This window comes from Phaseolus vulgaris, chromosome 7 (assembly GCF_000499845.2).
Source record: "Phaseolus vulgaris cultivar G19833 chromosome 7, P. vulgaris v2.0, whole genome shotgun sequence".
In the NCBI taxonomy this organism is placed as follows: Eukaryota; Viridiplantae; Streptophyta; class Magnoliopsida; order Fabales; family Fabaceae; genus Phaseolus; species Phaseolus vulgaris.
In genome coordinates this window covers 39,871,077-39,893,810 of record NC_023753.2, presented here as the reverse complement: position 1 = coordinate 39,893,810, position 22,734 = coordinate 39,871,077, and the positions used below count along the sequence as shown (strand labels likewise).

The following is a 22,734-nucleotide window of genomic DNA, read 5'->3' as shown; positions in this document are numbered from 1 at the left end:
TTCTTTTTAGTATCTAAAAATAATATATAACTTACTCAATATATAATGATTAATTATTTTTGTTCTTAATGTTCATTTATAATTAACATAATTTTGTTGTAGTAGTGATATAAAAGAAACACAATTGATAGTTGATGAGTTTAATTATTTACTAAATAAAGATGTAAAACTTTTAGGCAGGAATAAATTAATATAGCAAAAGTGAAGGATAGATAGAAAATTGTAGGGAGAAAAGAGAGAGTTGAAGTTTTATAGAAAAGTGTAAGGGATGAGCACAGCAATATTATATATAAGGAAAGAAAGAAAGCAATAGCTTCATATATACATTATGTTTATAGCTCACCAATTACCATTCTACAGTTTTGACCCAACCAGCCATGCTCTCACCACTCTCACATCCATGCATTTTCCTTCCCTACCTTTATTCATCAGCAAACATTAATAACCATCCCTTTTCCAACACTTCTTTTTCTTCTTATTTAATCATTATTTCCAAAAAACTTCTACCAAACACCCCCTTCACAAAATGCCCACAACTTTATCAACATACACACATTTACTTCATAACTGCTAATGTCAAATATATATTTATATATATATGCAGTATTTTCCCAGTTGGCAAATTGAATGTATGTGCATGTTCTGAATTAAAAGTTCGTTGGGGTAGTTGTATCCACTACCCATCTCTCCTTTCCCACTTGCACTCTTTAAAACCTTCCCTTCTTCCACATTTTTTTGCACCAAATTCATATTTCTCTCCCTTTTCTTCCCAAGCTGTTCATTTGTGTTTGTTTTACTAGTTTCAGCTGAACTCAATCCAATCTTACTGCAAAAAATTGCTTTATTAACAGTCACAGAAGTTTGTCAATTTTTGTTGTAGTGTGTTGGTTTCCTTGATGGCAGATCAGAAGAATGAGAACCCAAATCGGGGAAGTGTTAATGTTGAATCAGCAAAAGGAAGGAACAAACTTCCAAACTTTCTGCTATCTGTGAGGCTGAAGTATGTGAAGCTTGGGTACCATTACGTGATCTCCAATGCTATGTACCTTATGCTCATACCCCTTTTTGGCATAGCCTCTACTCATCTAACAACCCTTTCCATCAAGGACTTTCTCCAACTGTGGGAGAATCTCAAGTTCAACCTTGTCTCAGTCACAGTGTGTTCCAGCCTCATGGTGTTCCTTGCTACCCTTTACTTCATGACCCGTCCCAGGGGCGTGTATTTGGTGGATTTTGCATGCTACAAGCCTCACGTGGACTGCACGTGCACAAGGGAGACTTTTGTGGAGAAGTCTGGTCTGACAGGGTCGTTCTCGGAGGAGAACTTGTCCTTTCAGAAGAAGATTCTGGAGAGGTCTGGTTTGGGACAGAAGACTTATCTGCCTCCAGCAGTGTTGAGTTTGCCACCAAACCCTTGCATGGCTGAGGCTAGGAAGGAGGCTGAGGAAGTGATGTTTGGAGCCATTGACCAGCTGCTGGCAAAGACTGGTGTGAAGGCCAAGGATATTGGGATTCTGGTGGTGAATTGCAGCTTGTTCAATCCCACACCATCTCTCTCTGCCATGATTGTGAATCACTACAAGCTCAGAGGGAATGTCCTCAGTTATAATCTTGGTGGCATGGGTTGCAGTGCTGGCCTTATCTCCATTGACCTTGCCAAACAGCTCCTCCAGGTTTCCATCTCTTATATATATATACATATATCTTTCCAATTTCAAGTACCAAAAACTTTTGTGGTTTAAACTGTTTAATGATGTTTATTAGTGTATTAGAAGAAAAAAAAACATGAATGCAAACATTTCTCATCATGAATCGGTTGTGCCTATACACAAAGCATTTAATGTTTAGCATACATAGTTTTAATCTCACAAAATCACATGAAGTAATGGATAGTTTCTGTGTTTAAATTTCACATGACATGATCACGGTTAAATGTGTGGATCCCTCTGGGAATTCTGACACGATACACATAAGTTTTAATATTGAGAATTGAAAATATGAATTAAGAATATGGTGCATGGCATTGAATGGACCCCAACTTTTATAGCATGTCTTTAACTATGTTTTGTTAGGTTAGCCAACCCAATGAATACCCTCCAAAGATATGGAACCTTTGCTTTTATTTCTCCTTCTTCATCTTCTTTAAACTAATCACTCATCATCACATCACCTTAATATTTATTGCTTCACAAATATTCCATTCACATGCATAATTATCTAGCCTCATCCATAATCTCTAACAATGGTGACCAAATTTAGGTTTTCCATTAATAGTTTTCTGCATCTCATTTGACTATTCCATCGTAACTATTCAGCATATTATTATCCAATCATAAATGTCATTATTTATGAAGAGTTTTATGTTGGGTAATGATATATTAAGTTAAAACATCATTTCCATTTAACATTTAGGATGTTATTTAAACCCTAAATCCTAACTTCTTGTGATAAATGTTAGGTTCATCCGAACTCTTACGCCTTGGTAGTGAGCATGGAGAACATCACTCTGAACTGGTACTTTGGCAACAACCGATCAATGCTGGTGTCAAACTGTCTGTTCAGAATGGGAGGAGCGGCGATCCTCCTCTCGAACCGCTCCGGCGACCGCCGGCGGGCGAAATACCAGCTAGTCCACACAGTGCGCACACACAAGGGAGCAGAGGACAAGTCGTACGGGTGTGTGTTCCAAGAAGAGGATGAGACAAAGAGAGTTGGTGTGGCCCTCTCAAAGGACTTGATGGCAGTGGCAGGAGAGGCCCTAAAGACGAACATCACAACACTAGGACCCCTAGTCCTTCCCATGTCAGAACAGCTCCTTTTCTTTGGGACCTTGGTGGCTAGGAAAGTGTTGAAGATGAAGATAAAGCCCTACATACCTGATTTCAAGTTGGCATTTGAGCACTTTTGCATCCATGCTGGAGGGAGGGCAGTGTTGGATGAGCTGGAGAAGAACCTTGAGCTAAGTGAGTGGCACATGGAACCTTCTAGAATGACCCTACACAGGTTTGGAAACACTTCCAGCAGTTCCTTGTGGTATGAGTTGGCCTACACTGAAGGGAAGGGAAGGATCAAAAAGGGTGACAGGACTTGGCAGATTGCATTTGGATCAGGATTCAAGTGCAACAGTGCTGTTTGGAGGGCTCTCAGAACCATCAATCCAGCAAAGGAGAAGAATCCTTGGATGGATGAGATTCATCACTTTCCTGTTCATGTGCCTAAAGTGGCACCAATTGCTTCCTAAATCAAATCACACCCTTTTCTTTTTCTTTTCAAAAATAATATATTCACAATTTGGTCCAATATACAACCTTTGATGATATGAAAAAAACACATTTCATGAGACTAAAAATAATGAGGTTGTATATTAGATGAAGTTGTCAATATATATATTTTTTTTTCATTTTTATTATTTTTGGGAAAGCTAAGGGTTCAAATTCAAGAAACTTTTCTTAATAACACTAAATTAAACCCTAAACCCTTTAATTTATTATTCTTGAGGAAGCTGAGGGTCTAAATTAAAGAAACTTTTTTCTAATCAACACTAAATTAAACCTTAAACCCTAAATTAAAGAAACTTGTTCATTGTGAATTTTACATTGGTGATCCTAGGAGATGTGAAAAGAAAGAAGAGAAGATCATTACCACTCCCTGTAGTTTGCCAATGTATTTGTTTATGTAACAGTGTGATCAGTTTAAAGATTGAGCATGCAGCTATTCTCTTGTTCAACATTTATTTCATTATTTTCTGATAAGGATTTCACTACCTGAATCCAACTTAAATTATTTTAAAAGACCTTCATGATTAATATTGTGTTCGATGTTAAATTCATTTTTAAGTTTATAAATACAATTTAGAATCTAATCTAGTTAGTTTGTAGTAAAAAGTTCGGTAATTACTATTAGATATCAATTTAAAAATAGTTTATAAATTTTTATTGATAACAAAAATTATTTTAAATATTAATAGTTTTTTAATTTTTAAAATAATATCTAGTTAATATTTATTATTTATTTAGAAACTTTATAAAATTTTATTTATAGTAGAAGTTAATTTAAATACTAATTTTTTTAATTTATAAAATAATTTTATTAATATTTTTTATTTTAAAATTAGTTTATAAATTTTTATTAATAATAAAAACTACTTTAAATATTAATAGTATTACTTAGTAATTTGTAGTAATAATTTGTTTTAATTAATATAATAATTAATTATTTTTATCTTTAAAATTATTTTATATTTAATGATTTTTAGTGTTGGAATCAAATTTAACCTTGTTTTTATTAATATAAATGAGTAATAATTAATTATAAGCACAACATAATAATAATTTTCCACTTAACACAATTATACACTATCAACTAAAGAATCATGAGCTAATTAACATGGATTGAAATCAAATTTAGATAAAGAATGGGGGGAATTTTTCAGCAACAACTTCTGTCAATTAGTGATGGGAATGAAACTCAACGATTTTAAATTTTTTTATTTATAAAATTGATTAATCTAATATGCTTCAATCCCCTCTCTTTACTGATAATATGGGCGTGTGCATGTTTATTTTCCTCTATAGTAGTATAGAAATAGTGTTTGAACACAATTATTGTTTAAAAAATATAATAACATTATGTTGAAGAATGAACCATCTTTGGTTTGTAACCATTTCTTCTGTTTTCTCTTTTGTTGGATTTCCTTGTCGTGGTGCTACCTATATGCTTGTTGATTTTCATTTCCAGTCTTGAGATTTCTTGAGTGTTCATATAAAACATTTTGATGGATCTTTATATAGCAAGATAGAAGATATGATTCTTGCATGCAGAAAGTTGTCTATTTTTAAGATCATATGTTGTTGATTCAAATCTTTCATAAAAGGGTCTTTTCAACAAGTTTTCTTTTCTTTTTTGGATGACAGCTTTGGAGTTGTGGATTGCTTTTGACATGATGTTTTGTTTTGTTTTGTTGTTATGTGAGATGGTTTCAGATGAGGTCTGCAAAGCAGTGGAATGTGGAAAAGGAACATGCAAAGCTTCTGAGAACACCACTTTCTTCTTTGAATGTGAGTGTCAACCTGGTTGGAAGCACACTCTTTCCAACGATGAGGACATGGTTCCTTTGAGTTGTTTTTGTGTTGCACTATCAATTCAATTTTGTGGTAAGAACATGTCACATAAAATTTGTTGGTAGCAGTACTCATATCAATCACTTTGCAGTAGTAATTAGAGTGCAGTGTAGTTGTACTTGTAGAGCCACACTGAGTGATTATGGACTTGTCAAGCATTATTGACCAATGATATTGGTAGTTTTGGGCAGTGACACCAACATGTGAAGATGACCTCTGCATCCTCACTGGCCTTTCCTTTGGACATTTCTCTCTTCCATTGAAGCCCTTCGCCGGCAAAACTACTCTACTCCAACTCTTTTTAATCCATCTCATATAATCATCGTATAAAATAAAATATAATATTACTCACACAATAAATAAATAAATAAAATAATAGTTCAACTTTTGATAATTATAATCTTTTAGAAGATAAAGATTTTACACTATTAATGCAACTAAAAAATTGAGAATATTAATATTTTATTATAGTTAGAAGTGTTTTGATTGGAGGCAATGGATAGATATAAGGAGGTGGCTATTGGCTTATGGTTGGTGATTTTCCCAAATAAGTATAGAAAGAGATAGCTCTAATGAAAAATGTATAATGAAATAAATAGTGGGACAGTGGACAAAAATTATAATAAAATATTAATAACATAATAGATGTGAAATATTAATTTAAAATATTTTATAATAATTTTTTGAATTATACAAATTGCAGTCCAATACACATTGCTCCTTCACGAAACGTTGTTGTTTCTTCACAGGGTTTTTCATTGTAGTTTTCTTCATGGGCACCCTTTGAGAATCCAGAGATTCTAATTCTGAGATCCATTTTGTTATCTAATTCTAATCAAAATACAAAGTCTGCTTTTGACAATGGATTTGAAAGTGGAATAAGAATAATTAAGGGTTCGTTTTCTTTACTCATCTTTTTCAACTTTTCTTTCCTTTCATTGTTTGCTTTCATAACTTCCACCAATTTCAAGACTTGTCATTTTTCACATTAAATCTTTCCCATTCAAGTGCTGCCTCCAAAACTCACAAATAAGTTCCTCTGGGTTACGAAATTTAATAATTGGATTTGGTTTTAAGAGAAAAAAAAAACATTAAATATGTTCTTCAATTACTATTCTTTAAAAAATAATTGATAATATTAAGATAATCGATTATTAACTTTATTTGTAGTGATTTGTAATGTTCGGTTTGTATTCATTCGCATGCTATTATTATATTCATTTAGAGGAAGTGAAATAAATATGTAACTGTTGCAGTGCCTTGTCCCTAGGAATAGGAATTTTTGGATTTAAATATGTAGTATGAATCAAGAAATCATATATTTAAATTCTAGCACTGATAACAAAAGTTGTGAGTAAGAGGAGAATACTTCAACAAAATATAAAATCTGCAGAATAAGTGATACAAAATGTGGAGGTAATAGGATAAAGCGATTAAAAGATTTTTTTCATTTTGGTCTCTAGTCTGTGGACACTTGAGTGATAGTAATATATTTACAAACTAAAATGAAAAAACAAAATTCACTTTAGAAACTTCAATGAAATCTTGAATTCAAAAATTTATTTGAATTTTTCTTAATTTCATGAACTAATATGAGAACAAAATATGACGCATGATATTTTTCTCTTTTTTTCCAACAATAATTTAACAGTATATTAGGATGGGTTTTTGAATAAACTGGTTAGATATGAACATAGTTACGAAATCATTCTACGAGAGAGATCATTTCTCCTTCTACCAATTGAGCATTTTCCAGCCAATAAACTAACAAATAGAAACTAAAAGTATTTGTCATCATACAACTCGTGTACATTACAACATGAATACACACGAGGTATTGTGCAATCCTAGCCAAAGACATATACATATATTATGAATTTTCAAACGAACCAGTCATCCAAAAAGCTGTCAAAGTAGCAAAACTATACGTAGCACGGATCACAAATCAGTATCGTATCAAGGTTTGGCGTTCACATACCCCATATGCCACGAGCTGTTGCCACTTTGTTATTTGGTCTAGATGTTAGTTCATACAATATCCTTGCAAATGTATCAGAATATCTTCCATCAGTAAAAAGTATCTCAGCAAATGCATTCTCATAGGCTAGCAGCAAACTTCTGTTTTGTGGCTCAGAAACTAAGCTTTCCAATATCATGGCAGCTTTCCGGCAAACTTCAGGGACCGGATGTGGTGTCTTTATCACTTTAAGCAATCGATCAATAGCCCTGTGTTTGATGAAATTTTATGAGTGCTATTTAAAGAAAATTACTGTCATAATTTACCATTTCACAGTATCAAAATATAGTGTTCTAAAAAAATGGAATAAGGGGTTCACCATCTCTCGTTAGCAATCTTCAACCTGCAGTCCATATTAACTTCAGCAAGGTTATAGAGTGCACCTATAGCAGCTGCCTGTGCATCTAATGCAGGCATGCTGATGAGATCAATTAAGCGCTTGTGTATCTGCATAAATAAACCAATGTTGATTATATTTTTTGAGAACACGCAACCAACTAACAAGCAAAACATTACATGCATAAAATAAAGTTTAACCAGTGGAAAAAATGGAAGCAAGAAAGGTTCATTGTCAGGATTAATGATCAAACGCCCAAGTAATTCAGCGGCAGCACAATGCCAGGCTTTGACTGCAGATTCCAACATCCCCATGATGGCCTGAACTGCCCGTTTTTCTCTGCAAGTAATACAATTCATCAATTAGCAACAGAGAATTACAATAGTGTGAAAAAGTTGCATTCAAGATAGAACAATCACTTACGTTATTTTAATAAATGATGGCTTGGATGAGCTAAATATTCGAAGATCCAGTAGTGGAGCTAAGTTAACGATTGTCTCCAGAGCATTTGTGACAAGTTCCTCATCCTCTGTCAACATTATGAACATTAAGAGACAACTTATGACAAAAGAGTGAACCAATTCTTGTAGTGATAGGGCAACACATAATGGTAATTAAAGAAAATAACTTTCATCACAGATTTATGGAGTTTCTTGAAACCAACAAAAATCAGATATTGTCTTGTTCTGCATAGGTCTCATTTGAATGAAATCATGTAGAAACCCTGTTGGACTCTAAATGTGGACGCCTCTCTCTACAGGGACCAAAAATCAACATAAGACATAAGATATTTGGAATACACTTAAACTTTAAAGGGGTAGTAAATTTAATCTAAACAGACTTTGACATAAAACTGATCCATAAAAAAAAGTCTAATTCAAAGGTTGGTATTTTTATGAGGACAGGGAATGATAGCATTTGTTACACAGTGATACCTTAAACACTACACGAAACCAGTCAATTTTTTGCTCACTAGGCAAATGGATTAGTCCATATTTCCAAAACTTCCAAAAGCTATGACGGGAGATGGTAGTGCTAATGCTTCTATTGATCAATATATGCACAAACTATACATAATCACTATTTCCCAAATTTTAAAGCATAAGATAGCACTCTAATCACTATGGATATATCATAAATTACTATTTCATCATATCCCACCTCCAATTATTGATTATATATTCTATACAGATTATAATATCCAAGGATTTGAACTTCTAGCATTTAATAACCAAACAGGAAATAGAAAATGGCTGCACTCATACTAAATAGGTCCATCAGTCTGTAAGTATAGCAGAGAATAGAAGCATATTGTCTCCCAGAATATATTCGCATACATTATGTCAACTTGTCAGATGTCTCAAAAGAAAAACTAAGCAACTAGAGAAGATCCTATTTACATCAGACACAACATTTTCAATTCCACACATAGACAATGTACCATGACATATATCAACCAACAACTTAATAAATTTGTTCACTTAACCATCACAATCATGATCACATCCATATTCACCCAAGTCCACATCATCAGAGAATAAGATTTTTCTAAATAATGTTGCTAATCAATGAAAAAAAGGGTGGTTCAAGATAAATTTTAGCCCTTAAATTTTTTCCGTGGCCTTTGTAGTCACTATTAAGGGTTTAGTACCTAAAGAACTAATATCTTGATAATAAACTATGTAGGGGCCTGTCCAACATGAAATATAAGGACCAGTTTCGTGTAACGAATAAAAATTACAGAAATCAAAACCAAAATTACTGAGAAAATGTAAGAACTGGTACATAATGATAGGGACCAAAAAACAAATAAGTAAAAAAATATAGAAACTTACTAAAACCAGATAAGAGAATTATTAGGAAAAGAAACCAGAAAAGAACAGAAACCAAAAAATGTGGAAACCAGAGCACTAAAATATACTATAAACCAAAAAAGATTATAGGTTATAACAAGCAGGTATCTCACCTACAAGATGATCTTCTATGCATTGGAAGGCTGTTTCCAAACAATGACGATGTTGGGCCATTATAACTTCATTATCTGGCATGAAAGAGAAGTTCCTGATGATATTTGAAGCAGTAACAGCACATTGCTGTTTTTCTGCTCGCCCTTCATCATCTAAATTAAACAGACCATCTTCATCAAGCCATAACTCTGTAAAACGAGATTTTGTCACACCACTGTGCTGTGTTGATTCAATACCAGCAGAGCCAGATCCTACACTGCACAAAGAGCATAATCCTACAATGAAATTCATTCTCTCTTACCACCTCCATCTCCAAAAGGAAAACATACAAATTACAATCAATTGAAAACTCAAAATCAAAGACGATATTCAAGTAGAACAAATTTACCCAGGGCGGTGGAGAGCACTAGTCGAGCCCAACGCCTGATATTCATTCCCAAATCCAGTCACAACAGAATTAGCACCTAATGTTCTGACTCTTGTTGACTTGGCTAATTCCTTTGGGAGTGCTATATCCCGCCAATCATCTATCTGTTTTAAGTTACAACAGGACCGTGTAAAATATTAAAAAGGGTAATAATCTCAACAACAAAATACAAAATTTAAAACATGATAGGTGACACATACAGCTTGAAGGAGCGCATCAAGCAACCCAGGAATTTTCGCAAGGGGAGTTGCATCCTTTCGCATGTCATCCTTTTCTTTAAATGAGAGCAGAGTAAGAGTATTCAGAGCCCAGGTCAGCTCACTCTTCAGACCACTTTGAAGAGCCAAAACAATTCTTTTATTATTCTGATCTGCAAGAGAAATAAAACAACAAAAAGGTGTTAAAAAAAGCCAAGATAAAACATTACAATATGCCAAAAACAATACTCCCATATACTTAAGAAAGCAACGTTATCCTTACACAGCATACCCTAGCCACAAAGTGGACTTGCATTGTTCTACACCTATTATGCATGATTAATAGTTCCTCGAATTTCTTGAAACATCAAATTAAGTGGTTATTCATGTAATTAAAGATAAACAAATTTTAGTAAAATTCACAATATGATTATTAGTGCAAGAGTGCGTGTGTTGTGTAAATTCAGGCACATTCAAACAAATTACCATTTTTAAAGAGAAAATATAGACCCAATATTGAGTATAAAGAATTTCAAAAGTCATGGAATGGGAAGATGCTGTGAACTAACCGGCAAAGGAGTTGTGAACGTGAAGGGAAGGACCAAGAAGCGTTGACGGAGCCGCCGAATCGGCAGCGGAAGCCGCGGCGGAGGCACTACTGCTACCGCTTCCGAATGGACGGCCCCTCTTGGCCGGTGGAGCCGCCCCGCCTCCGCCGGATCCACCGGACTTGCCCTGTTCCCTCTTCTGCATCTCTCTCACTCTTGGAGTTTTCGAGTTTGCGTTGCGATTTCGAACTGTTTTGGGTTTGGTTGGCATCTTAGTTGGGCTTCTTCTTGGATCCATGACGCTAGAAAGGCCCAAGATAATTATAATGTGCACTTCCTATATTTATAAATAAAGCTCTGTCTATATTTTCATTCCTAAAATACCCCTTTTTCAGAAAGGCTCAAATTGCATTTCCTTTAGTGGATTTTTTTTGTGAGGAATTGGTTCTACGTGGTTTTAAAATTATTATATTTGAAAATATTCTATATTTTTCATAAATTAAAAAATTAAATATGAAGAAATATTTGTTAGACTGATTTTTAATCCATAAAATGTTAATTAGATAATCATAAATTTTGAAAATAAAATCGGATGGATTTATTATTTATCTACTTATTTATATAATTCGTCCAATTTAATCCAAATACATTTTTTAAAAACTTGATGGATTAGATTAGATTTTACATTAATAATAAACAAGTAGATTCTTTGATGAAAAGTGCAACCTCAACCTCAACCTCAAGATTCGCAAATACAAACCAAAAACAATCTTTGGGCTTCTAATCTTGGGCTACAATGACCCATGTGTTCGTTATTGCAATAGTTGAAGCCCATTTCTATCGGCACCTCTACATTTTATATTTATGCCTCCATTGGTGCAAAAAAAAAACATTTGTCTCCAACGTACAAGCCTTTTGGGCTTTCTTTACCTTCTTTTCATGAAGGACCATAAAAGGACTGTTTCTTCCTGCACCTCTATACCTTCTTCTATCATCTCCATAAATTTACGAATTTCAAAAAATGCCTCTCTACAATATTTCAGATTACGTAATCTGAAAGTTATTTTTCAAATTTGTAATTAACTTCCAAATTACATAATCCGGAAGCCTTTTTTCATATGCATGATTACTTTTCAGATTACATAATCCGAAAGTCTTATTTAGCTTTTGGATTATGTAATTCGGAAGTCTTTTTTCAAATGAGTTTTCAAATTACATAATTCGAAAACTAATATATAGAGGTGACACAAAAAGATAAAAATGTATTTTCATATTGTGTATGGAGGTATATTGTGTGTGGAGGTGGAAGAAGAAAAATAGGGATGAAGAAACTATACCATAAAAAGTTATAAACCTTAAAATAAATAAAGTCCCAAAAATTAAAATTTCCCATAAAGTCAAAATTTGCATGAGTGAATAGGGCCACCTGTAGGACATTAATCCTGCAAAACTAATAATGGATAGTTCAATAATTTTGCTATTTCACATAAAATAATAATAGTATCAATAAAATATTCTTTAATGAAGTTTCGGAGAGTCTACAATAAAAAGAGGACAAAATATTTAATCATGATTTTTACATTTTTGTCTTTTTCATTGTTAATAATTATTAGGTACGGTTTACTACTTCACTTTTAAAATAACTCTATTTAAAAATAATTTCGATTGAATTACTAATGTTACAATGTTAGTCAATCAATACTTAACACCGAGAACAAAAAGATAAAATTATTGCCACAACAAAAGCAAAAGCTAGATGTTTTACTAAATTATAAAATCTGAAAAGGAAAAGTTGTTCTAACGATGGGACTAATGAATATATCGTTTAAAAAATATTATTAATGCGATTTTATAAGATAATAATTATCATAAAACGTAACAAATAAATAAACTTATTAGAATGTAAAAATATACACATTTTTTTTGAAGTGTTTTTTATGACAAAACTGTGAGATATGATAGCTATCTCAACCAATTTAGAACTACGTATAAAATATATACATTATTTTAGTGTTGATTGAAAGCTTGGACATAATTTGATGAAGATTGTGAACATTAATAAGCAAACAATAGAATTAAATATTGGGTTTGGTTTGAGTTAGATATGGTTTCAAGGACCATGAAAGTGGTTCAACCAATCAAAGACTCCTAATCAAGATATTTTATGTTTTTTCTAATGTGTTTCATACAGACCTACTTTTGGTTTGTTTTTGTGGTTCATTTTAGGTACTTAAAGTTTCAACCAATTGCTGTGTTGGTTATTAGGAGTTGAGAATTACAAAACATTGAGCAAAACAAACCAATAATCTAAGCTAGTTTGGTATGAACATGATGCTTGAGTTTATTATACAAGAGAATAAAATTGTTTGGTATTTTATATTGTGGTGAACTTTGTTTGATGTTGTTCTCCCCAAGAGTTGGTGGTAATTTGATGATATCAGTTGGTTTTGGTTAGGATCATGCATCTACAATATTCTTTGATATGATTGAGGCCAAAGAAACATTGACAACTGATTGTGCACACCATGTATTTGTTAAACAGTCTTAGTGTCAGCTAGGCTACAAGGTCAGGTGTAAGCTATGGTTCTATGAATCCTACAAAACAAACACAGTGTCTTAACATCAGTACTCTGCCTCCATCTGCAGGGCTCCTACCTATGGCTATATAGTTATAGACTCCTTAAAGTTATTCCTCCAAATCATACACCTTGTTAATGTTTGTTCCAGTTACCATGACTTGGTGGTAACTCCAAGAGTAGATGAGGAAAATTAAAGATGATTGATGAGCTTTTTTTGCAATTACTAGGACCACTTCTGTGTGCTGCTGATCACAAAATAGCTAAATACAATGTAATTGATGATGCATGGCTGTGTTGTTGTTCATCGTGAAACTGCCAAATTATGCAGAACATAGTTATCTCTATCAGCTACTGGATGGGTCAGTTGATATATATACATGTATACCTTATGCTTTTCATAGCATCTAATGTTGATTACTACATTTCTAAAAGCACTTTTCTTGACCCTTCATATGTAAAATATAAATAAAATAAGACACTTTAAAGATATCTCAATTCTTATACAGATATTTCACAAAAGTGTTTCATAAAGTAGTCAGAGCCAATCTCATTAACACTAACCTACAAACATACTTCACACTCTGGAAACCTTGAAGCATTAAACCTTGAAGCATTAAAGCTCAACAACGTCGAGAACATGGTGTCTAAGGTTGATTCCACGTTTGTTACATCGCTTTCGGTCACAAACAATAATAAATGTTGGTTTTAAAGTTTGAAATTTAATCTATGTCTCGCTCTCAACTACTGGTCTTTCCAAGGAAATTCAACCCATCTAGAACTTTTCTTCAATGTGAGTTTAATGTTGAATAATTGGCTCAACCAACCCACACAACATAGCATTATCTGATAGAGAAAAGTGAACCAATACCATTTCATCATAGCATAAGTTCCCATTAAACATTTCATGCAACAAAATGTTTTTAATTCTTTATAATTTCAAGGGTGGCATAAGAACAAAAATAAAGAACCCCACCATAAGATGATGTCCAACTATAGTGACAAATAAGAACATAGGTTGTCAATTGTGGATTAGTTACGGTTAATAATGTCTAAGGTGGGGCACTCAGCCTTTGTAATCTTATAAAAAAAAATCTCTTTTAACACTGAACAATGTCAGTGTCCAAAAAGGTAACCATAAAACGTAACATAATAGGAGCTGCAGAGTAATTCTAGTCCATCTCAATGTCATACAATTACTGCTTTAGCATATTTGCAGTAGCAGAAATTAGATTCTCCATCAACCAAATGAAAGCAGTAAAAGGGCAATGAATTGGCCTAAGCCATGAAAGTGATAACAAGATAATGATCATGCCCACTTAGAACATGAGTCATGATGTAATTTGTAAAGTGAAAATTTTCTTTTTTGGTTGATTCTCACCATATTTTCTTATGCCAAAGGTTGGATACCTCAAAAATATATGAACCATAATACTTAAAAAAAAAAAGCCAAATTAAGTACATATAAATAAGTAAAAATAACTTGTTTTCAAACATGTTGAAACCAAGAAAATTATTGAAACTCTTCTTGGTCAGCCGATCGGTTTGCACTTAACTCCTTCCTCTTGGACTCTTGCAACTCTCATCCTTCCATTATTTTTCATCTTGAATTTCGGACTCGGATGATACCTGCAAAAGACACTCTGACACTCAAGTCAAACTTCGACACTCGACACTAACTATTTAGTACTAGATGATTGTGTTTATTTATATTAATTATTGTGGGTTCTTTATTGTTATTGGGTCTAATAAAAGTGTATTGACTAATGTTGGATCATTAATCAGTTTCATTACTTATTACCTTGGTTGGTTTGGAACGGATGTTGAGTCTCATATCAGTCGTATGATCTTGACCGGTACATAACTCATTTTTGTTTGTAAGGTAAATTTATGGAGTTGAATTAAGTTTTATATGATAAGATTTAGTATTGAAAATGCATATGTAAATTAGTGTGAGAATATTTACTAGTCTTTAATTTGAGATAATTTGAGATATTGGAAGAGAAAATTGTATCCTTTAGAATGATTCAAATAAGATTATTTAATGTAAGAGAAATTTTACAATCTGTGAAGAAAAGAAAAGATAATGGTGATTCCATTATGGCAAACATGGTAAAGGGTAAAGGCAATGTAAAGAGAGAAGCAAAAGAGATGCAGTAGCACTATGTCACACAAACACACCACACTGGTTCTTGTGCAAATATGTATAAAGTAATAAATTAAAAGGAGTGAAAGGGTTTTCATTTTCTAACACCCTTTATTTGTTTTTTCCCTCTGCTAGTCTCAAAATGTCAGTTACTGTATTGGGATTATGCCACAGGCTTCTAGGATTCCTCCACTGGAGCAGCAGACCATAAAATGGAAAAGCATTTTATGCAGAATCTCAAGATCCAAGTGATCCTAATTCCAGAGCAAATTTTCATTTTTATTATTTATTTTGTACCCTGGATGCTTCTGATTCCTGGATACGTAATATATATATATATATATATATATATATATATATATATATATATATATATATATATATATATATATACTTTTCCTTATGCAGTGATGCAAGTTGTTCTCTTCTGGTGAATAAGTTAATGAATCTTATGCTATTTTCTTCATGATGTTGATTGTACTGATTCACCACACTAACTACACATACAGGAATATCCAATGAACCAATGTTACAAGAGAAGAGAAAAAAGAAAACCTATTAAACTCAAACCCTCTTCTTAAATGTTGGATACGTACATCGGACACGACATTCGTAAAATACTTATAGTACACATATTGGTGAAATGTCCAATCCAAAAAATAGTTATTAAATTTCTGACAATTCGATTTTAACACAATTTTAAAAAAGATAAATACATTAATTTATCTAAAAATTCAAATTTATTGTATAAATTTTTATTATAATTATAAAAATAAGGAATAAATCATTTTGAACTAACTATGAAAAACATCTTTCTATTAAAAAAAATCTGAAACATACTTATACATATAAATTTTTTTTTTTTCAGAGACTACTTTACAACGGACGACCACCCGTAGGAGATTTACTGCACAAGGCCCATGCAGAGGAAAAGCTTTATCCCAGCAAATAGAAGATGTTCAGCTCCACACAACATAGGGATTAGCACACTTTCAGAAAGAACATAGAATAGTAGATGATCCAACATGCGGAACACGACGATACGTATCTCCGAATCCATATCCTATCTTCTCTTAGTGGTTATTCTACATAGGAGAAAACATGGTATGTAACAATAATTAAAATTTAGAGGACCCCATTTCATCTAATCAATAATAAAATTGAAAGCAACACCTTACTTTTCTTTTTCACTAAAGCAACATTTGAATCATCAGATGTTGTTCATTAGTTTAGAGTTAATATATCAGTGGTGGTTTTCGTCCTCTGATTTTTAGCTTCAAAAACAATGGAAGAACAAACAATCTTAAACCATGGTAAAACCTTAAATTGGAAAACTTAATCTTAACCAATTTGTATGATCAAATCTAGTATAAATCATCAAATTTAGCAGTAAAATTGAACCTGCTATTTAAGTGATAAAAAACTTGAGAAAAAAAATCATAAATACTTTTTATTAATAAATTATTTAAAGAGTTTAATTTGATGTCCTTGGTTTTGAAGTGGAGGAAGGTGTCTCTTTCTTCCATATGGCATCATTTTTGTGGTGGCTCCCATTAACATTTATTGGTAAAATGGGTTGCAACTTGTGGTCTAAATACCACAAGAGATCACCAATCATGAATTATTCAATATTCAACTCACAAAAATAATAATAATCTATAATCATAAACAAATCATAACATCATCCAATATTGGTCAAGTTAATCATGTTGGTTATATATAATGTAAAATCACTCTTATTTCATTCTAAATTTGGAAGAAACCATGTATATACTAAATAAAATAAAGTAAATAGATTGTGGTTTTTGAATTGATTCCTTTTATATTATAGTTTATTTTATTCTATGGTACATCTACTAGTCTAATAAAATTTTGAGAAACTTTTCTCGATCTTTGTAAGCTCTTTGTACTCGAATCTACTAAACTTTTCTTGATAAAAGAAAATAATATGAAGTGAATATGTTATGGTAGAGTGAACATTGATTAGGAGATTTTGTGCATGTGGGGTCATGAAATGTTGATTTTTGAACTTGATTGAGAGCGTTGTATTTCTACTTTTTCTTGGATAATGAAAACTTGGCTCCTATGTGTGCATTTGAGTTGTTTTTGGGACACTTTTGTTCCTAAGATTATGTATGCATCATAGACATTACCATGACATCCCAAAACAAGAAAATATGATGTGTTGGAGAGTGTTCATTTTGTTTCCCTATTTGCTACTATTTACTAGACAACCCTCCCATAATTCCAATCACAAATTGTTGAATTTATTAAATGTCAAATATCATAAATCAAATCCCTCAAAATTGAAATAAAAGTGTGTATAAAAAACAATTTAGGTTTATGAAATAACATCATCATTATCTCAACATATAGTAACTTGAACAAGCTACTATCACTTCAAGTGAATTTAATCATATACACAAGTCGAACATACCATTAATAAGTGAATTTAATCATATACACAAGTCGAACATACCATTAATAAGTGTTGTATGTTTATGAAATTAAGTATAGAATATAATATAAAATAAAGTATATGAAAATGCACTTAAATATAATTTCATTAGTATTCATATGATATTGATATATGTATGTTGAGATATATATGATGACAATTATATATTGATAATAAGTTGTTTTCACAATTTTTTTTAAATAAAGGTTTAAGCACTCTAATAAAGTACATGTTCTTCACTTTAATGTCCTACTAGGGTTACAAGGTAGCACTTACTAGCTCGACAAGTTGTTTTCACATAATTACAACAATCATACTTGACACAAAAGCATATTTTAAATCAGTTTATGGTGAAAACAAGTAAACTTCTATTTGATAGTTGTGATTTTAGCATATTAAAGTTTTTTCTTAGGTATATTTTGAAGACTTTTAAGTACCGAAGACATATATACAATACGATTTGTTTTATATATATAGTTTTATAATATTACATAGCATGATAATAATTTTTTTTTCAAGAGATTATAAAAACAACATAAAGATCTAATTACATGAGTTTAATAAAAATACACCAAAAACATATACATTCATATTAGAAAACAAAATAAATAAATAAAGTAAAACAACAACAATAAATTACAAACACAAAATTGTTAGAAATATTCATGTATTGTCGTAATTGAGATTAACAAATATATAAAACAATTAGCTAAAAAATTATTTAAACCCACAACTAAATCATTAATCAGGCAACATCGTTGAAGAAAGAAAACGATAAAAAAATAAAATTATATCAAAATAAAAAAGAAAACCATAATTTAAGCAATTAAATTTCAATTATTTAAAAAAGTGTTACTACACATTTTTCTTTAAATTCAACTGTGACATGGAAAAGTAATTTTACACTAATATAAATGATTCTATAATTTTCTTAAAAGTCTTCAACGTATATGATTAAAGCAAAACTAAAATCCTTAAACTCATTACAACTTCACAATGTTATTAACTTAGTCAACTAACACTTTCCTCCCTCCAATAATTTAGATATGCTTTTGATTTTTTTGGTGCATACTTTATTCAATAAATTAATTATGTCAATGAAGTCATGGAGAAAATATCTCAGGCTAAAAAAATCTAGTAAAATCAATATAACATCTTTAATGCATTATCATCATTATATAATAATACTTACTATTTTAAACTACATGACATATTATTAAATAAATTCAATATGTCATATATTATTAAATTGAAAATATAATTTCGTTTAACTCTTATTTAACTTTATAATTATTAAAGGATCGATAGCAAAGTCTGGCACACACTGAACCACGTAGAAAAGTTTGTACCACACAAAATAGATTTTAATTTCGATTTCTTCAATTATTATAATCTTAGAATCATTTTTAGCTCTATCTTATGAAAATAAATACTATTTGGTAGCTTAATTAAGTGTAATATATATTTGGTAGTTATATTAACTTATACTTTTATCATTAATAACGACATGTTTGGAATTGAGTTTTGTTGAACATAATAAACATTTTTTAAAAATAACAAACTTGGTATTTTTACTTTTATATTTCAGAACGTGTTATTTTTCACGTTCAACGTAGGTTTAATGGAAAGTCCAAATATATTGTAAGTCGTGAAGTTCTTTCTAATAAAATGTACTTTATTCATATAAAAATACAAATTGTATTTGAAAAGAAAAAAAAAGTTAATTACAACGCAATTTCTTTCTAGTTTATTGTCTGATTATGAATTAATTACTATTTGAAATGAAAATTTGTTCACGTAGCTAAGATTTATTTTATTGCATCAATGGGTCGTGGTCATGTTTTGTTTTCCTTCAAAATTACATATTTATTTTAAGGAACACAGCTCAAATGGATTATAATTCTTTTATATTTTTTACAACTATATTATCATTAAGAAAATTCATCAAATTTCTCATCAATTAAATCTAATTAGTCATGTTTAATAGAGTATGTATTTTTAACAAAGTTTTCTCAGTTATAAGATTTGAATATGGACATGGTATTTTTTATTATAAAGATAAAATTATTTTATATTAAGATGAGTGATGATGAAGTTTGGAAGCTAGATGATAAAAAATTATAGTAATAATAATAAGAAGAAGAATCATAATTAAGAAAAAATATACATATAAAGAAGTACGTAACCGTCAATTAAGCTGTGCAGTGTTTGATGTAAGCAACGTATAATGTGAATTTTATAAGATAATGTGTTTGCTTGACGCAATAAATAAATGTAGAAGAATTGTGTTCTTAGAAGTCATTTTTGGGAACATGTCTTGTGGTTTATATTTGTACAAAGCCTTGATTGCAAGTTTTGTTTATGCTTAGGCTGAAGAGTGAAAAAGGGTTAATAAAAAAATCAAGTTATTAGTTTTAGATTAAAGTTAATTTTGGAATTTTCCAATTTTAATAAAACCATGCACTATCTTATGATATATGATATTATGTAATTTAGAAAGTGGGATGGATGTGAGAGTGGATCCATATATCCTATGATATGATATAATGAATGATACGATATGATGATATGAGTGACAATAAAGAAAGAAGAGATATGAAATGAGAATGGATAAAGGCTTTTTCACTTTGTTTTCTTTTCTTTTTCCTCAAACTCCCACCCCTTCTCTTCTCTTTTCTTTTTGTTTAATTATGTTTGGTAGTTCAAGAATGGATATTGTTGGAAATCCTACATCGATTAGAGATTAGAGTCTTTCATAGTATATAAATGGATGCAAACCTCACATCATTGAGCCGATTTTATGAGATTGAGTTAGACTTAAAGTCCACTTCTTAACACATATCAATAATAATTTATATTTTTTTTTTTAATTTACCGAAACACCTTTTAAAAATAAAACCGTAACAGAATATCGACTTTCATATAGATAATATCCCAAATGCGTTGATTGACTGTAACACCAAAAAATTACACATACCTCAAATACGATCGACTCTAACGTCGAGACATTTATGTTTAGGGAAATACAGTGACGAGGAAGTGAATGAAAGGTTGAAAAGAATGATGGGGATGTGGTTTTCGTGTGGTTTGGGCAAAGCTCCGTAAAAAAATGAAATTTGCACTTCCTAAGTAACCTCTCTCCATCAAATGGGCTACAACCAAACAAACAAACATTAAACTAAAAATTAAAACACATTGTTATGTTAGAGGTTAGGTGTGTGGTTGCTTTCATCACCCTATTTTTCATTTTATGTCTATTTATTATTGCAAGCTTTCAAAATATGCTTTCATTTTTTTATTTTTCAATACTGTTTTTATTATTTTTTAAAGTTTTTGAAGGCAGAGGGAAAAGGACCCCTATTTTTTTGTTCTGACAGGAGAGGTTTGTGATGGCCCCACTCACTTTATAAATGAGTTTTGCAATATTAGTAATGAGATAAATAAATGCCTATTTTCTTGAAATATTATATACTGCAGTTGGCCATGGCAATGGATTACTGGAGGCCCACTGCAATGATTGTGAATTATTTATGTTTACTTCACAAGAGTGTGTGTGAAATAAAGAAACAACTTATCAGAATGCCTTATTTTAACACAATTTTTCTCTTATAATATTCACACGCAAAAACTCTTCCTGTTTACTTTGCATCAATTATTGGAATCAATATTTATGTACTATTATTAATCATTTAAATTTTCAATATGAATTATGACGTACGAAATAATATATAATTAAATAATAGTACAGACTTATCCTTATACTGCACTATAGTAACTCTCGTTAGTCAAATCCTCAACACATTACTCTTTGAATTTATTTTTCCTTTTTCATCATTTGGTTTGGTGAAAAGAAAACTCCACATAGAAAGATATAACTTTTGAAAAATTACCACTAGCCTTTATCTCTTTTCACCATCTCATCTGAGTTATCTTATAACTTATATTTTCTTTCTTTGACTTATTGTATATTTTTTTTTTATATAGAAATAGATAATCTTAGTGTACAAATATATTTCTCATTTTTTTGGTAATGGAAAAATTATAAAGCAAAACCAACTCGAGTCGTATGGACCCAGATCAAATTTTTCACTAGTCCACTGTGTTCACTTTATCATCAGAATTAAAAAAAAAATCTTAATATCTTTTTCTGATTTGTTAAATAGAAAATATTAAACAATTTTGTATGTTTTAAAACATATTATTTGTTTTTTTTTGTTTAATAGTGGCTTATAGCATGACTAACAGTATTGCAAATAATTGGGCATATTCTGTCAGGTTTTATTTAAAGGGCTTGCTTGGTGAGAGAAAGTAGCAGAGATTTTAACTTTTTCACTTTTTCCTCTTTTGCTTTTGCTGTACTCCAAAAGATTTTAAGATAAAATAAAAAGAAAATAAATTATTTATAATATACCAAATTCAATAAAAATTTACCCCTCTTCAAGTGATTTCTTCCCAAGTTCCCAGTCCTCACGAAATTCGAGATGTCACAACCCTTCTTCCTTCCTCAGCAGCTCCATCCTGCATCCTGCGTTTTTATCAGTCCACAGTCACCATAATATTTTTATATAATCAAATACATATAATTATTAATTTGGGTACCAGTAGTTTACAATGCTTCATGGATATTAGAATGAAAATTGGAAAAAGAAAAAGGAGGAAGTAGTTGAAGTCCTTAATCTAGTATTCATGAAAAGATGAGAAAATTTCAGATAGGAAAGTTTCATACTTGCTTGTCTCCTTTGAAGGGACCAGAACGTTGTGAGTTGCAACACGATGCCAATTTTTTTTTGAAAGTTGCTGGGTGGTGTAAGTTGTAACTTCTCTCTGCACTTTCTCAATCATGATGAACCAAACCAAACACTCACCAAAAAAAAAGAAAAGAAAAAGTGGTTGGTATACAAAATAATTTAAAAAGAGAGAAAAATCTGATCATAGCAGAAG

At 31.2% G+C, this 22,734-nt stretch overlaps 2 protein-coding genes and 1 long non-coding RNA gene across 3 annotated transcripts; 1 reads left to right on the top strand and 2 right to left on the bottom strand.

Moving 5' to 3' along the window:
• Positions 1–625: 625 nt before the first annotated feature.
• On the top strand, positions 626–3,806 carry LOC137827593 (3-ketoacyl-CoA synthase 11-like). Its single transcript, XM_068633792.1, has 2 exons — positions 626–1,673; positions 2,459–3,806. The coding sequence occupies exons 1-2, from the start codon at positions 897–899 to the stop codon at positions 3,239–3,241; spliced, it is 1,560 nt and encodes a 519-aa protein (XP_068489893.1). The 5' UTR covers positions 626–896; the 3' UTR covers positions 3,242–3,806.
• Positions 3,807–6,785: 2,979 nt separating this feature from the next.
• LOC137827591 (armadillo repeat-containing protein LFR) lies at positions 6,786–10,921 on the bottom strand. The gene is made up of 8 exons (XM_068633791.1): positions 10,635–10,921; positions 10,069–10,238; positions 9,830–9,972; positions 9,441–9,697; positions 7,898–8,003; positions 7,675–7,813; positions 7,457–7,584; positions 6,786–7,346 (listed from the first exon to the last, which is right to left on the bottom strand). The coding sequence occupies exons 1-8, from the start codon at positions 10,909–10,911 to the stop codon at positions 7,091–7,093; spliced, it is 1,476 nt and encodes a 491-aa protein (XP_068489892.1). The 5' UTR covers positions 10,912–10,921; the 3' UTR covers positions 6,786–7,090.
• A 9,875-nt stretch (positions 10,922–20,796) lies between these two features.
• Positions 20,797–22,659, bottom strand: LOC137827590 (uncharacterized). The gene is made up of 3 exons (XR_011083761.1): positions 22,520–22,659; positions 22,225–22,318; positions 20,797–20,945 (listed from the first exon to the last, which is right to left on the bottom strand). It is a non-coding gene; the product is annotated as an uncharacterized lncRNA (long non-coding RNA).
• Between the last annotated feature and the right edge of the window lie 75 nt (positions 22,660–22,734).

What these genes read in the sequence shown, in the direction of transcription:
- LOC137827593 (XM_068633792.1), top strand. Translation starts at nt 897, where the DNA reads ATGGCAGATCAGAAGAATGAGAACCCAAATCGGGGAAGTGTTAATGTT. An exon ending in TTGCCAAACAGCTCCTCCAG is followed by an intron (nt 1,674 to 2,458) that starts GTTTCCATCTCT and finishes GATAAATGTTAG; the next exon opens with GTTCATCCGAACTCTTACGC.
- LOC137827591 (XM_068633791.1), bottom strand. Translation starts at nt 10,911, where the DNA reads ATGGATCCAAGAAGAAGCCCAACTAAGATGCCAACCAAACCCAAAACA. An exon ending in CATAGAAGATCATCTTGTAG is followed by an intron (nt 8,004 to 9,440) that starts GTGAGATACCTG and finishes TAATGTTGACAG; the next exon opens with AGGATGAGGAACTTGTCACA. An exon ending in CCATCATTTATTAAAATAAC is followed by an intron (nt 7,814 to 7,897) that starts GTAAGTGATTGT and finishes TATTACTTGCAG; the next exon opens with AGAAAAACGGGCAGTTCAGG.